The 17,148-nt window shown below is 40.7% G+C and overlaps 1 protein-coding gene across 4 annotated transcripts in view; it reads left to right on the forward strand.

Annotated features, from left to right (window-relative positions):
- lgr4 (leucine-rich repeat containing G protein-coupled receptor 4) overlaps window positions 1-17,148 on the forward strand; it is a 77,825-nt gene that overhangs the window by 30,172 nt on the left and 30,505 nt on the right. For 2 of the 4 annotated variants that reach the window (XM_061758847.1, XM_061758828.1), the window contains exons 3-4: window positions 1,807-1,878; window positions 8,042-8,113. In XM_061758847.1, coding sequence (XP_061614831.1) covers window positions 1,807-1,878; window positions 8,042-8,113 — 144 coding nt within the window. Of the gene's footprint in view, window positions 1-1,806; window positions 1,879-5,343; window positions 5,546-8,041; window positions 8,114-17,148 lie in introns of those variants that run through there. The other 2 variants (XM_061758854.1, XM_061758838.1) reach the window with 2 other exon arrangements.

Here is a 17,148-nt window from a genome sequence, read left to right on the forward strand (position 1 = left end):
GGAGCTGAATACTTTCCGTACCCACTGTATATTATTTACGCACGATGGCCGTATGCCCTATTCCAATAAGTGTTACATGTCAACGACACAGTGCCGTAATGTGTTGGTGCACGTTTTCTTACTTTTATGATGAATAAAGTTCTTGTTAGCACACAGTTTTTGTTCACGCATTGTTGGACATGATCTGGCGATGAAGTTTCACTTTGGTTCTTTTTTGTTCTTGTGGTCCCGCTGCCAGCGTTAGCTTTGTTAGCTTTTTTTAGCTTTGTTAGCCTCAAATCGATAGCTAAAGCTAACACCCTTTTTCTTTCAAACACTTGTCGCGTTTTTTGCTTGTCGTCATCATAACAACCTGCCATTTTTAGCGCGCAAAATTTTTCAGTGACGCATCAATAGGTACGTGGTGACCTGACACCATGGCTGAAAGGAAGAGGTATGTGTCATAAATGCAAGTGGTGATGTGCTGGGAAATAAAAGCATCGTTGTGGAGAACTAGCATTGTTGGAGGTGTACTATTCCAGTGGAATTGGTCAATTGGACCTGGTTCTAAGTCAGAACCGTTTTTCGATTCGCAGCCCTAGTATTGATAACCTATTCTAACTTCATATCGGAGGATGTAATTAGAGGCGTTAATCTTCATACCCTTCTCTAAATTGCCGCTCTGTGCTTCTGAGGAGAAATTGCAAGAACAATGTAAGTCTGGAGTCTGGATAGTGTGGGCAAGTCCTGTAAACACATGTAGAATAACACAATTGGTCAAAACTGGAAAAGACTGAGCCATTCTTATGCAATGCGGGAGATTTTGTGTAATGAGCCCAGTCTAGAATGAACACAAACAATAAATGATATTTTGCATCTATATAATATGCATATGTGCCTTAATATTCCTTGTTTCATGTTAAATATGTTATCAGTTATTTCACCTCATCAACTCTGCTGTACTGTAAACCTTGGAGAAAATGTGTAGTGGGTGTGTGTGTGTGTGTGTGTGTGTGTAGACACATTTGTGAACAATATTTGAGGGAATTGGCCTTTTGTGTATGTAGAAAAAGTTTGAAAAAGTGTTGCGTTTATATTTTTGTTCAGTATAATTTGTATTAAACCCAGCAATGTGTAAGAAAATATCTTATTTTAAGTATTACCCTCCTCTGGGACAGGAAAGACGTGGTCTTCTAACACAGTCGACCCTGATTCACACCCGGGCTCACACCCGGCAGCTCTTGTTGCATGGGTTTTAGTCTGGTCAGATTTACAGTATATTGCAGAGTGTTAAATTTGTTGCTAATCTCGGGCCTGATGGTATATACTTGGACTGTGTGTCCCAGTTAACCTTGTGCATACACACACACACTTTCTGAAAAACCTCTGTTGGCAACAGGAAAGGGAGGTGTCCCTAAACACTTTTATGGGCCGACTGGGGATAAGTTTAAAAAAACTGTTACAGGGAAATGAATGGCTATATTCACACGCTGACCCTATATCATTAAGCGCTATACACTACATTTGTTTCATTCTCTAAAATAAATGAAATGGGAGGACAGGAATGCAATTTGGGGAGAGAATATCTGGAAGTAGTTCTAATCTTGTTTGGGTGACAAAGTGACAACAGGCCATGACAGACGTCTTTAACACCTCTGGCTCTATGTTCAGTGTGATAGGTTTAACACCATTAGAGGTGCTGCCACAGAGACCTTTTTAGTTTAAGGCTTCCCTTTTCTCTCAGAAATAAACTATAAACTGCATGTGGCTACATTATTTTTTATTTTTTTCATTTTACTGTAGATTCATACTTTTTTGTCTTGTTAGGAGACTTGCAGGGAATGACTTGTCCTACATCCACCCTGAAGCCTTGTCTGGACTGCATCAGCTCAAAGTCCTGTAAGCATATACCCTCCTTGCCACCACCACAGTCAACACTCTCATGTAGATACAAACACACACTGTGACAGTGTGAAGTTTTCCACCCACGGGGTGGGCGGAAAGTAAATATTTCACTATGTTGTGGTGCAACTTTGTGGCACTGTTAGTTCGTGATATCCCAAAACATATTAATTTTACTTGGAATAAGCAAAATGCTCTTTTCTATCCCTGGCCCAACAACGGTTTATTGCAATACATCTTGTGTAGATTAGTTCTGCATACTTCACATATGGGTCAACAGTGTAGTATGCTTTCAAAAGCTCACACTGAAAGGCACACAATGTTTAATACATGTACAAAGTCCTGTTCATATACAGGTGAGCTCAAGACCCTAAAAGTAGTGTACCGGTAGTTCTTGAAGTACATTGCATCTTTTAACCACACACAAGAATAGATTACATGCACAATGTAGTGGTATGCAATGTGGATGGAATTTTCTATGCCCATATAGGTAATTTTATATCCCGTTAGCGATATATAGCCTGTTATAGTATTTTTCCTTAAAATTATATAAAATAAACAGCAATTCTATTTATAAAACTAAACTTTATATCAAAAACACAAAATAAAATGATATTTAAAATATCTGGTAGTACAACCAGTTTTCAAAGAATGCAATAAAGTGCAAAGAATACATTTTTTTTTTTTTTAAAATGCCTGGATCAGAATACTAGATTTTAGCCCCGCTATTGGCCCGATATATATATATATATATATATATATAGATATATATATATATATATATAAAATATATTTTATATATATAAAATATATTATATATATATATATAATGTATATATATATATATATATATATATATATATATAAAATATATTATATATATATATAATATATATATATAAAATATATTTTATATATATAAAATATATTATATATATATAATATATATATATATATATATATATATATATAAAATATATTTTATATATATATATATATATATATATATATATATATAATAATATATATATAATTATTATATATATTATATATTATTATATATAATATATAATATGGCGGCACGGTGGCCGACTGGTTAGAGCGTCAGCCTCACAGTTCTGAGGACGCGGGTTCAATCCCCGGCCCCGCCTGTGTGGAGTTTGCATGTTCTCCCCGTGCCTGCGTGGGTTTTCTCCGGGCACTCCGGTTTCCTCCCACATCCCAAAAACATGCATGAATTGGAGACTCTAAATTGCCCGTAGGCATGACTGTGAGTGTGAATGGTTGTTTGTTCCTATGTGCCCTGCGATTGGCTGGCAACCAGTTCAGGGTGTACCCCGCCTCCTGCCCGATGACAGCTGGGATAGGCTCCAGCACGCCCGCGACCCTAGTGAGGAGAAGCGGCTCAGAAAATGGATGGATGGATAATATATAATATTATATATATTATATATTATATATATATAATATATATATATATATTTATAATATATTATATATATATATATATATATATATATATATATATATATATTATAATATATTATATATATATATAATATTATATATATATATATTTTATATATATATATATATATATATATATATATATATATATATATGTATGTATTTGTTTATTTGTTTAAGAGAGAGGGATAAGTGGAACAACAAAATCGAAGAAAAGCTGGTGTACTTATGGCAGCAGCACCCCTGCACTTTTTATGTTGGGTGTGACAATTATGACTGCATAAAACCGTCCTCTCTGGAGCACTCAGGGACAACACCATGTTTTTTTTTTTCTTTGTTCTTTTTTTCTCAACACAAAATATTGCCGCTAATATAACTAGTGCCTCTTCCTACATGATTATTGTTGCTGCCGCTATGGTGAGAGTTTTATTCGGTAGTGTTTATACGTTTTCTGTTCCCGCCACCCCCAACAGCTTGATTTGAGAAGATTACCCCAATGACCGTAAAAGACGGGATACGGTGATATCGTAATGTCGTGTTACGTTGCGTGTTCTCACTGAGACACAGTAGGATTTTAGGGCAGCAGTCAGACATATTGCAATCGTGAGAGACAGAATTTGTCTTGTAGTCTGATCCAGGTCTTGCAAAGTCCTTCGAGTGACATTTAACTACACCTACCATTTCACAAGTAAAAGTGCTAAGTGTCAGTCTGAACACTAGGGGCACTATGTACAATAAGTACCTCGATAAGAGTTGTAGATACTATAAGAGGCGAAAAATAATTAAGAAATGAAGAAGAAAGGGTCGTGTGGATATACAAGTAGATACTGTATATGGATGTCATGTTAGCTTTGCATGCTTAGCTGTAAATAACGTGACTAAAAAGGTGATAAAAATACTTCCTGAGTATACAACAACAACCAAACCCAAGCTTCCTGAATGCGTGGCCCAACAGGGTGACTGGCTTGACCCAACCAAACTGTGTTTGAAGTGGATCACTTGGATCTTGCGGCGTTGAAGAATGCAAAGAACTCTGAGTATTGCAGGAGACATTGATCATCGACACTTCGAATGCATGGTCAGCTTCCCACGGCGGGTGCAGCTCGTCGCTTTGTCAAGCGTGGCTGCTGGTGGACCAGTATGTCCCTACACAGTCCGCAGGGACCGGGCGGCGGTGGCTACAGAAACTACAGAGTTACCTCATTAGGGCTGAGGGAAATTGACATTTTAAATCACGATATAAGATATAGCGGGATGTAATAGTACGGTACATGTTTCAGGGTTGTCACTGGGTCATGAAACCTCTTAGCCAATGTGACTAAACAGTATAAAAATCTCTTAGCCACACTTGTGTGTAGTTAGCCAAAACATCACTTGTGTTTATGTGGCTAAACCTTTAGCCATACATAGCCAGTTCTCTTCACTTGGAACTAAGCTGATAAGCTTTGACAATGTGGGCACAATTAAAACTACCGAGTCATCAATCAAAGTAGGGCTGAATGATTTGGCAAAATACTCTTAATTTGTGAGTTGTTGCCCCCCCCCCCCCCTTTTAAAGAAATACTGTGATTGCGATTTAGCATGCAATGTTTCAGGAGGAAGTTTATCTTCAGCGTTATTCACTAAACACAAGAAATAAATTATTCTATAGTATGACCAACACAACATTGGATATAGCCAACAAATAAAAAACTCTTTTCTATAAGCCAGGCCTAAATGTTATGATGAATTAATATGAAGAACAAAATCTTTATTTTTCAATTTAATTCTAAAAAGAAAAACCTTGAATCACAGTAGAATATTGACATTGAGTTAAATTCATGCCTTGTAAAAATGTAATGCTAGATAATTATGCGCTTCTCAGTAGCACTAGCATTGCTGTCAGTGACAGCCGAGTAGAGAGATAAAGTGGAGAGTGACAGGAATGATGCTTTTCATCACCAAGATGTGCATATAAAAACGGTTCAAATGGTAAACACTGCTTATCCTGGTTAGGGTCGCGGGGCTCTGGAGCCTATTCCAGCTGACTTCGGCCGAAAGGCGGACGACACCGTGAAATGGTCGCCAGTCAGTTGCAGGCCACATATAGACACGGAGAACCATTCACACTCACATTCACACCGTCTCTGAGTGGGAACTGAACCCACGCTGCCCGCACCAAAGTCAGCCGAGTGTACCACTACAACATCAGTGACTGGTAAACTACGTTAAATGTTAATTAATGTACTTTTCAATTAAAGTAAAAGCTGAAGATTAAATTTTTATTTGATAAGACTTTGTATCGAATGTTCTCATATTCACACATTTAGTTGAAGATAAACAATATTCTAAATCTTTGGTGGTAAATATTAGCAGGATAACTTTAGCTGTCAGATAATTGTAACAGATTTCAAAAGCACGACAAAGTGGTCTGAATTACATTAAGGGGGACAGGGGGTGGGTGTTGGGGGCCTGAATATGTTTTCCTTGGGCCCCCAAATGACTAGCTAGTTACGCCTTTGTTCGAGCCAGTGCCGCAGCTGCCGCTTTTCATTGACAGACGAAGGATTAGTGGCTCGTGCATTGATGAAGACGGCAGCTAGCTAGCTGAGAGAAGTAATGTTATTTGTGGGACACATTGACCATCGACACTTCAAACGTCCGTCGCGGTAATAAATATGCATGCTTCAATTTGGCGCCAAGCAGCATCGGGTCACCTTTCCTGGTGCGCCGCACCCCGCAGCTGTGAATGCCCGTAAACCTGACTACTTATAGCCAGCAGTGGCTGGATGGCATTTTATAAAAAGGGGGGGGACAAAACAACTAAATTGGTTCACACACGGCAGAATGAGTGGACTCACTTTAATTAATATCAGGAAGGGCTTTTGAGTTTTGACTGAGGCAATTTTGATTCACCAGCGTTGTGAATGTGGGCAATATTGACTTTGCCACATCCTGTTTCAGTTACCCATTGGCGAAGGGGCAGCGCGAACCCTTATTTTTATATCCCACCACGATACATATTGTTATATATAGCACAGCTCTAAACCCCAAGTTTAACCGAAATATTTATTATTCAACCCCAATTTCAATGAAGTTGGGACGTTGTGTTAAACATAAATAAAAACAGAATACAATGATTTCATCATGTTCAACCTATATTTAATTGAATACACTACAGAGACAAGATATTTAATGTTCAAACTGATAAACTTGATTGTTTTTAACAAATAATCATTAACTTAGAATTTTATGGCTGCAACACGGTCCAAAAAAGCTGGGACAGGTGGCCAAAAAGACTGAGAAAGTTGAGGAATGCTCATCAAACACCTGTTTGGAACATCCCAGAGGTGAACAGGCTAATTGGGAACAGGTGGGTGCCATGATTGGGTATAAAAGGAGCTTCCCTGAATTGCTCAGTCATTCACAAGCAAAGATGGGGCAAGGTTCACCTCTTTGTGAACAAGTGCGTGAGAAAATAGTCGAACAGTTTAAGGACAATGTTCCTCAACGTACAATTGCAAGGAATTTAGGGATTTCATCATCTACGGTCCATAATATCATCAAAAGGTTCAGAACATCAGGAGAAATCACTGCAAGGCCGAAAACCAACATTGAGTGCCCGTGACCTTCGATCCCTCAGGCGGGACTGCATCAAAAACCGACATCAATGTGTAAAGGATAGGCTCAGGAACACTTCAGAATACCAATGTCAGTAAATACAGTTCGGCGCTCCATCCGTAAGTGCAACTTGAAACTCTACTATGCAAAGCAAAATCCATTTATCAACAACACTCAGAAACGCCGCCAGCTTCTCTGGGCCCGAGTTCATCTAAGATGGACCGATGCAAAGTGGAAAAGTGTTCTGTTGTCCGACGAGTCCACATTTCAAATTGTTTTTGGAATTTGTGGACGTCGTGTCCTCCGGGCAAGACAATGCCAAACCACATTCTGCACGTGTTACAACAGCGTGGCTTCGTAGTAAAAGAGTGCGGGTACTAGACTGGCCTGCCTGCAGTCCTGTCTCCCTGTCTTGAAAATATGTGGCGCATTATGAAACGTAAAATACGACAACGGATACCCCGTACTGTTGAACAGCTGAAGCTCTATATTGAGCAAGAATGGGAAAGAATTCCACCTACAAAGCTTCAACAATTAGTGTCCTCAGTTCCCAAACATTTATTGAATGTTGTTAAAAGAAAAGGTGATGCAACACAGTGGTAAACAATGACCCTGTCCCAGCTTTTTTGGAACGTGTTGCAGCCATAAAATTCTAAGTTAATGATTATTTGTTAAAAACAATAAACAATCTTGTCTTTGAATTGTATTCAATTAAATATAGGTTGAACATGATTTCCAAATCATTGTATTCTGTTTTTATTTATGTTTAACACAACGTCCCAACTTCATTGGAATTGGGGTTGTAAAATGGAACAGTTTTAAGATATTGTGTGTCTCTTTGTCTTGTATATGTTAGTTTGCGACTAATTTCGTCTAGACTCAAGAGTTAGAAAGATTAGATGTGCTGGCCAGATAAATGCAGTTTTTACAGCACATATAAAATGAAGTTATTGCAAATGGCAAATAAATTGAAGAGATCCTACAAAGCTTAGCAATACAGTTAGATTAGGTTGTGCTGTATCTCTTGAATCAATTGGTTGAATTACAAGTAGTTAGAGTAATTGATTAAAATCTTGGATATGTTTTGGTTTAGGATGCTCCAGAATAATCAACTTAAGACAGTACCTGGCGCTGCCCTGAAGAACCTTCATTTTCTCCAGTCTCTGTGAGTTACCAAAACATCTTTACTTACATGAACATACTGTACATGCATGGACACAGTAGGGATGGGATTATTTTATTTATTAGATTGTTCCTATAAATGTTTATTGCTTATGTTGAATCTTATTTTATTTTATTGATCTAACATTTGTATTAAGGTGGTCTTGTTTTGTAGGAGGAAGAAAATGTCACGGGCTACATGACACTAACCAACCTATTATTATTACCAACCTGCTCCACTATTTATATTCTAGCAAATTGCAAAAAAAAACACATTTATATCATCAAGTAATGTTACTTAGAGTTTAGAGTTACACATAAAACCTCTGGAAAAATGTCCTTTGGACAGATTATACAAAACTGGAGCTGAGACCATCTCTACAGACACAAAAATGAAGCATACAAGGAAATGTGTTGTGAAACATGGGGAAAGCTTTGTATGTCATGAACTTTATGAGAGGAAGGACATAAATGCAAGACTAAAGGGGAAAAAATTGTTCCAAACACATTCATTCATTCAATTTCCGTACCGCTTACCTTCACTCAGGTCGCCGGCGTGCTGGAGTCTACCCCAGCTATCTTTATGTGAAAGGCAGAGTTCACCCTGTACTGGTTGCCAGCCAATCGCAGGCCAGATATAAACTACCATTGGAACTCACATTTACACCTACGGACAATTTAAAATCCTCAATTAACCTACCATGCATATATTTAGGATGTGGTTAGATCCACAGGAGCGTCAGCGTCGTATCGCCCAGCGGCTGTGTATCGACTGCGGTCAAACCGGTCACTTTATTTCCTCATGTCCCCTCCGGCCAAAAGACCAGGCTCACCACAACCTGAGAGCGTTGTGGTGAGCCAAACCTCCATCCCCTCAAGCTCTCCTTCTCGCGTGACCGTTCCCGCTTGTATTATAGTTCCTGCTCTTAACACCCCCATCACTGCCCTGATTGATTCCGGTGCCGATGACAATTTCATTCATGAAGCCATAATTCACCAGCTCCAAATTGCTCTCCAACTGCTTCCGTCTCCAAAGAAGGTCACAGCCCTGGATGGCCGTATCATCTCCGCTGTTACCCACCAAACTGTGCCATTCACCTTATTGCTTATTTCAGGAAATCACTGTGAAAAGTTTCCCTTTTTGTTATCCCTTCTTCTGATACCCCATTAGTCCTTGGAATTCCCTGGGTTAAAAGACATAACCCCACCATAGACTGGACACACTTAGCCATCACCGGCTGGAGCTCTCACTGCCACTCACACTGCCTGCTCTCAGCTATACCTCCTTCTGGTACACCACCACCCTCTTCCATGCTCGTTGACCTCTCCGGAGTCCCTGGAGAATATAATGATCTCGCTCCGGTATTCCGTAAAGACCTGGCCATTTGTCTACCACTCCCCCCCTGAATGATATCACCGTGAAGAATAAATCTCCGCTTCCCCTCATAGACCCCTCGTTTGAACCCCTCTGTGATGCCCAGGTATTCACCAAATTGGATCTACGGAACGCCTACCACCTCATCCGTATCCGAGAGGGGGACGAATGGAAGACCGCCTTCAATACCCCTCTCGGACACTTCGAGTATCTGGTCATGCCATTCGGTTTAACCAACTCCCCTGCAGTTTTCCAGACATTTATTACTGACGTCCTCCGTGACATGCTCAACCGGTTTGTATTTGTATACCTTGATGACATCGTCATTTTCTCCCGCTCCCCCGAAGAACACCGCCTCCATGTACGCCAAGTCATTCAGCGTCTCCTTGAAAACCGGCTATATGTTAAACCTGATAAGTGCTAATTCCACCTCTCCTCCGTACACTTCCTGGGCTACGTCATCGCCAAAGATCAACTACAACCCAACCCTGCCAAGATCCAAGCAGTCATTAACTGGCCCACTCCCACCACCCGCAAAGAACTACGTTTCCTTGGTTTCGCCAATTTCTACCGTCGGTTTATCTGTGATTACAGCAAGGTCGCTATTCCCCTCACTAGCCTCACATCCGCTAGCTCCCTTTTTTGTTGGACCCCGGCAGCATCCCAAGCATTCAACCGACTCAAGACCCTGTTCACCAGTGCGCCCATTCTTCCCCCCCCCCAGACCCCGCCCTCCAGTTCGTGGTCGAGGTTGACGCCTCGGACACGGGGGCAGGGGCTGTCCTCTTGCAGCGGGACCCCACGACCCAGAAACTGCACCCCTGTGCCTTTTTTTCCCGTTGTCTGTCCCCAGCCGAGAGGAACTACGATGTCGGCAACCGAGAGCTACTGGCCATTATATGGGCCTTGGAAAAGTGGAGGCACTGGTTGGAGGGGACTGAACAACCATTTATTATTTGGACCGACCACAAGAATCTCGCTTACCTACGTTCCGCCAAACGCCTTAACCCCCGACAAGCTCGCTGGGCTCTCTTCTTGAGCAGTTTTAATTTCAATCTCTCCTTCCGTCCTGGCTCCAAAAACGGCAAACCTGATGCCCTGTATCGACTTTACTCACCCCCCACCAGCCTTGACAAACCGGAACCCATTCTTCCTTCCTCGTGCTTCGTTGGTGCTGCCACTTGGCAAATCGAACTGGTGGTTAAGGAGGCCCAAAAAACTCACCCGGATCCCAAGACTGGGCCTCCAAACCGCCTGTTCGTACCAGATTCTGAACGCTCTGACGTTCTTCAGTGGGCTCATACCTCCAAACTCACCTGTCATCCTGGCATCACCCGCACCACTCATTTCTGCTGGCCCAGCCTTGTTCAAGACACCCAGGAGTTCGTCCAAGCCTGCTCTGTCTGTTCCCGAGGGAAGTCTTCACACCTGCCCCCAGCTGCGTCCATTGCCTATCCCTAGCGGCCCTTGGTCCCATATTGCTCTGGACTAACTTACCGGTCCCCAAGCTACCATCCGCCTTTGAAAACTACTGACCTCCTTGTCCAGCATGTCTTTAGACTCCACGGTATTCCCATCTCATCCCTGGTGTGGAAGGAATTCTGTAAAGCGGTGGGCGCAGCAGCCAGCTTGTCATCGGGATATCATCCGCAGACCAACGGCCAGACGGAGCAGGCAAACCAATCCCTGGAATCAGCCCTCCGTTGTGTTGCCGCACGCAACATTTTCATTTTTGTGGTAACACTCGGCGCGCCGCTCTCGACGCAGCGAGCTGCTGGTGGAACGGCTTTGGATCCGTAGATGCACACAACTGGGACACTTTAGGGAATGTTAACTATTTATTACGTTTGCTAGCCGGGAGCTAGCTAGCTAGCAAGCTAAGGAGCGAAACAGCTCGCTCTGGCTCGCTCGATCGTGGCGACCTTGTTTATAACATGCAGTCCCATACGGACCTGCACCAGAGCCAAAAAAGTTGAGTAAAATCAGAAAATGACCGATAAAGCAAGAAAACATTTGGAACAAACGGTGCTTAAAATTGAACTGCGAGAGTCAGTTTTGTTTGTACTTCTCAGTGGGAAGTTCCCACTGGGAGCTTTTATTAAAAGTGCATTTATGTGAAACACAATTATAAACCTAAACAAAGTTTCTTAACAAACATAATGACTTAAACGGTTCGGTTGTTAAGATTTGATAAATTAAAATATGATGCCAAACAGAACCGGGGAGTCGAACCTTTTTCATTTTTATTAAGCACTTTATTTGAAGTATAACTTTCTCTTTTTATTTACTTGCTCTTATTCTGACATGCAGCCCTGCTTTTATTTAGTAAATGGGAGACCATTACACAGTTGTGTTCATGTTTGATTACCAGGAGAGAATTTGAAAGATGTGTACAATTCTTTGTGTTCTAATATCATTATACCAGTGGCATAAGAAAAACCATCAACAATACCATCGTTTATTGTGAACATTTTGGGGAAAGTTTGTTCTAAAAAATGTGCGATCGTGGCAGGCCTAAACACATGTAATATATTGAGAGAGAGCAAGAGCAATGGAAAACTAAAATATTGTACAAACAGTATAAAAGAGAGTAACAACTGCAATAGAAATATGCAACATAGCGGGACCGCGAAGCAAGAACCGTGACACAATGGGGGATTACTGTATCTGTATTCCGTGATGATAAGGGACTCATTGTTCCAGGGTTGAGGACTCATTGTTTCTTTGACATGTGGCTCCCGGGACTCACATAGTCTCAAGTTTAAAATGATCTATGTTCTATCCAGAGTGATAACATTGTACTTGGCTTTCATAGTAACTGATTGTTTTGACAAACCGTATAGGTCCAGATAAAGAACATTGCTTGAAGCAAAGGTCCGGAAGATCATCTAGTGTCTATTTATTGTGATATATATTTAAGTAGGCAGCGTAGTCGTAGTTAGATCTGCTTGTAATCAATATCAGTCAAATTCAAAAACCTTTTGGCATTTATTATTGTTAAATAACACAGAACTAAAGAAATATGTATGAGTGCTGATATGTACAGTTGTACCCATAAGTTTACATATCCTGACAGTATTTATGAAATCGTATGTATTTATTTATTTATTTTTTTAAATGTGACTGATGACTGAACAAGGACCATCTTTTTATTTTCTTTATGGTTATGTTTTGTTTAATGATTGTGCTTTTCTGAAATGCCTTAGCTTAATGTGAGTCCCATTAAAAAAATAAAATTAAGTGTTTGCCTAATCCTTTTCTTTAAAGAATTGTACATATCTTACAAATTCTGCCCAGGTAATCAAACATATGCGCACAACTGTATCATGTTCTCTCATTTACTAAATAAAAGTAGGACTGCATTTCAGTATGAGTAAGTAAATGAAAAAAGGAAGTTACGTGTTCAAATAAAGTGCTTAACTTCAGAAAAAACTAAATGTTTGAGTCCCCCCATTTTTTGGGATGCTGGGGATCTTGACACAACAATGTCTCAAACAATTTTACATATTTTAATTCAACAAATCTTAACAACTGACGCGTTTTCGAGGGTATGTTTGTGAAAAAAACTCTGGCCGTCCCATTTTAAGCGCCATTGATTCCAGATATTCTCTTCCTTTATCGATCATTTTCTGATCTTTCTACTCAACTTCCACACAGAGCCTCGTTCTCTCTCCCCTGCTATGTTTGTCCTTGTCTCTGTCTGATCTGTGCACAGTCAGTGATTACGGCCTGATATGTTTGGTCGGTACGGTTCGTCACTACCGTAAAGCCTGTAATGCTGCACTGCTTAAAATAAACGTTTTCCGAAGCACCCGGGGACGAAACCACATCTCTGGGCTGTTCCGTGTGTTGTTTGAAGGGTTATAATTGACTGTAAATGGTGACATCGGTGCTAATCTTATTAGGATGTCTAGTTTTTCTTATCACCGTATGCTAGCACTTAGGTCAGCAAATATTCGTTGTTTAATTATGTTTTACGTGACAGTTTTACAGTAAACAACAGCTGGCAGTAACAAATAAACAACTTGAAGAAGGAACGTTTTCCCTCTTATTTGGAGAATATTTTGTGAGCACGATTCAAAGTATGATTGTGATTGGTGGACTGATGCGTGCCGTGCATGTTGTGTACCAGAGTTCTTTTCGCCCTACATCATCAGGACCTATGAGATCTGACGCGGATGTGCAGATCGCGATTACGATGATCAAACAATGTCGTGCAGCCCTACAATGTAGTGAGTTAAGATCAAAGCTAATCTACATCAAATGTAGCAAAACTACACTGACACTACCACAATAAAATGACAAAAGTAACTGATATTGAAGCTACTGCAGTTGGGGTGCGTCTCCAAAAGAAAACAAATATTTGTACAATTTTTTTTATTATACTGCGGGGTATAAATTAACAATTCTAAAATATTTGGATAATTTTGCTTCTTCCTGCCACTGCAATACCAACGTTGAATCCAGAGACAGCACTGCTATTATTAACATAACTGAACATTATACTATACTAAACAATGTTATAGGTGCATATATGATCAGTTCTCTCTTTAATCAAGTTTTATTTTTATCTAAAAATTAAATGTAAATATTTGGCTCACAACAGTTTGGTTTTGTAGAGAAAATAACCACCACAAATAATACTAAATTTCTTTGTAGGGCTGCCACAAATGATTATTTTGATAATTGTCAAGTTACCGATTATTTTTTTTGTTTTCAATTTGTTGGCTAATTGGATCAGATGTAAATCACAGCTTATCACAACAGCAAGAAGCTGCTCTTGTTCAACCATCATAAGTTTCCAGCTCGAAGATTTTAAGGTATGTGCAAACTAAAAGTAGACAATTAAGATGATTGTAAAGTACACTAAACTTCTACTGGAATAAACCTTGCAGCTTCTACCAGCATTCCTGACATGTTTGTATATGTGTTTGTGTATATGTATATGTGTGTATTTACAGACCCTTTCCAAAAAAATTGTATATCATGGAAAAGTTTATTTATTTCCATAATTCCATTAAAAAAGTTAAACTAGATTATAGATGGAGGGCCCACAATTTCATCAATTTCATGTATTTATTTATTTATTTTTGCAAAATTTGGGTTTCCAGCTCATAAAACTCACAAAACCAGGAATTCAAAACATTTTAATACTTTGTTGTTTTTGGGTCTGGTGCCCCTCATTTTCCTCTTGATAATACTCCATAGATTTTCAATGGGGTTTAGATCCGGCAAGTTGGCTGGCAAATCAAGAACTGTGATGGCATGGGCATCAAACCAGGTTTTGGTGCTTCTAGCAGTATGGGCAGGGGCCAGGTCCTGCTGGTAGATGAAATCTGTATCTCCATACAGATCCTCAGCAGAAGGAATCATGAAGTCCTCTAACACATTCTGGTATACTGTTGCGGTGACCTTGGATTTAAGAAAGCATTTTGCCAACACCTGCAGTGGACACTGCACCCAAATCATGACTGGCTGTGGATATTTCACACTGGACCTCAAGCAGCTTGGGTTCTGTTCTTCACCCGTCTTCCTCCAAACCCTTGGACCTTGATTCCCGAATGAAAGGCAAACTTTACTTTCATCATAAAAGAGGACCTTGAACCACTGGCCGACAGTCCAGTCCTTTTTCTCCTTGGCCCAGTTGAGACGCTTCCTACATTGGCTCAGGCTCAGAAGTGGCTTGACCCGAGGAATCTCTACACGAACGACTGAACCTCAGCGCACCCGACTGTCAAACTCCTGAAGTTTGCAGATGACACCACTGTCATCGGCCTCATCAAGGACGGTGACGAGTCTGCATATCGACAGGAAGCGGAGCGGCTGGAGCTGTGTTGCGGCCGACACAACCTGGAGCTGAACACGCTCAAGACTGTAGAGATGATCGTGGACTTCAAGAGGCATCCTTCGCCACAGCTGCCCCTCACGTTGTCCAGCTGCCTTGTGGCAGACCTTCAAGTTCCTGGGAATTAGTCTCTCAGGACCTGAAGTGGGCGACCAACATCAACTCCGTCCTCAAAAAGGCCCAGCAGAGGATGTACTTCCTGCGGCGTCTGAGAAAGCGCAGCCTGCCACCGGAGCTGCTGAGGCAGTTCTACACAGCGGTCATCGAATCAGTCCTGTGTTCTTCTATCACAGTACGGTTTGGTGCTGCTACAAAAAAGGACAAACTCCGACTGCAACGGACAATCAAAACTGCTGAAAGGATTGTCGGTACCCCCCTACCCACCCTTGAGGACTTGCACACTGCCAGAACTAAGACAAGAGTATGCAAAATGCTCTCGGACCCTCCGCATCCCGGTCACCAGCTCTTCCAGCTCCTTCCCTCAGGTAGGCGCTACCGATCAATCCAACAGCTTCTTCCCTCTTGCGATCAACTTCTTAAACACCTAACCTACATTTCCATTACAACATGCTGGCAATTTTTTGACATGAGTTTGTCGTCACATTTCTGTGGGGCCAATTATACATTACTCGTGCACTCACTGTAATTATCTCGCCACGCTGCACTATTTGCATATCTGTTGTTGACCAATACTGGCCACTCATGCCAGAGTAGCATCTGCTCCATTTGCACACTGATTGAGGAGTATCTGCAACATTTGAACAACCAACATTGTTCCAGATTATCGGACTACTCGTCACTTTAAACCGCATACACTCCTTGAAGTCTCGGCACCCTTTGCACAATGGTCATTGCATCGGACTATTGCAATATTAGTCATTCGAACTGCTCTAAGTGCTAGAGGACTCTGCATCTTTTTGCACACAGAAAAATTTTTTTTTACCAGATAACTAGCAACCCTTTATTGCTCAGTGACTGTTTTTTTTTTTTTTTTTTGTCAATGTCTCTATGTCTCAAAATTGTTCTCTGTCAATTGACTGTCTGTTGTCGTACTAGAGCGGCTCCAACTACCGGGAAAAAATTCCTTGTGTGTTTTTTGGACATACTTGGCAAATAAAGATGATTCTGATTCTGAATCCGACAGGTGTAGCCCATCTCCCAGATGCGTCTGAATGTGGTGTTTTTTGAAGCTGTGACTCCCGCCTCATTCCACTCTTTCTGGATCTCTGCTAGATTCTTGAATCTTCTGTTTGATAATCCACTGAAGCCCACAGTCATCTCTTTTGCCGGTGCATCTTCTCCTGCCACATTTTCCTTCCATTAGACTTTCCATTGATATGCTTGGACACAGCACTCTGTGAACAGTCAGCCTCCTGAGCTATGAACTTTTGTCGCTTACCCATCCTATGGAGGGTATCAATGATAGTCATCTGGCTCGTTGTCAAGTCTGCAGTCTTCCCCATATTGAACCCAACTGAGACAATTGAACAAAACTAAAGCAATTTAATGACACGTGGGGAACCCTTTGCAGGTGCTTTCAGTTTCGGAGGTGATTAGTGTGTGACACTCAGTTTAAAACATTTATGGCCTGGAAAATTGTCCGATTTCTTCACAGTATTATAATTTTTTTAATTCCTGATTCGTGGGTTTTATGAGCTGGAAACCAAATTATGTAAAAATAAACAAATACCTGAAATTGCTTGAATTGTGGGACCTGAATCTATAATCTATGAAAGTTTAACTTTTTGAATGGAATTATGGAAAGAAATAAACTTTTCCATGATATTTATTTTTTGGAAAGGGTCTGTGTAATATATAT

The sequence above is a fragment of the Phyllopteryx taeniolatus genome, chromosome 2 (assembly GCF_024500385.1).
Source record: "Phyllopteryx taeniolatus isolate TA_2022b chromosome 2, UOR_Ptae_1.2, whole genome shotgun sequence".
NCBI lineage: Eukaryota > Metazoa > Chordata > Actinopteri > Syngnathiformes > Syngnathidae > Phyllopteryx > Phyllopteryx taeniolatus.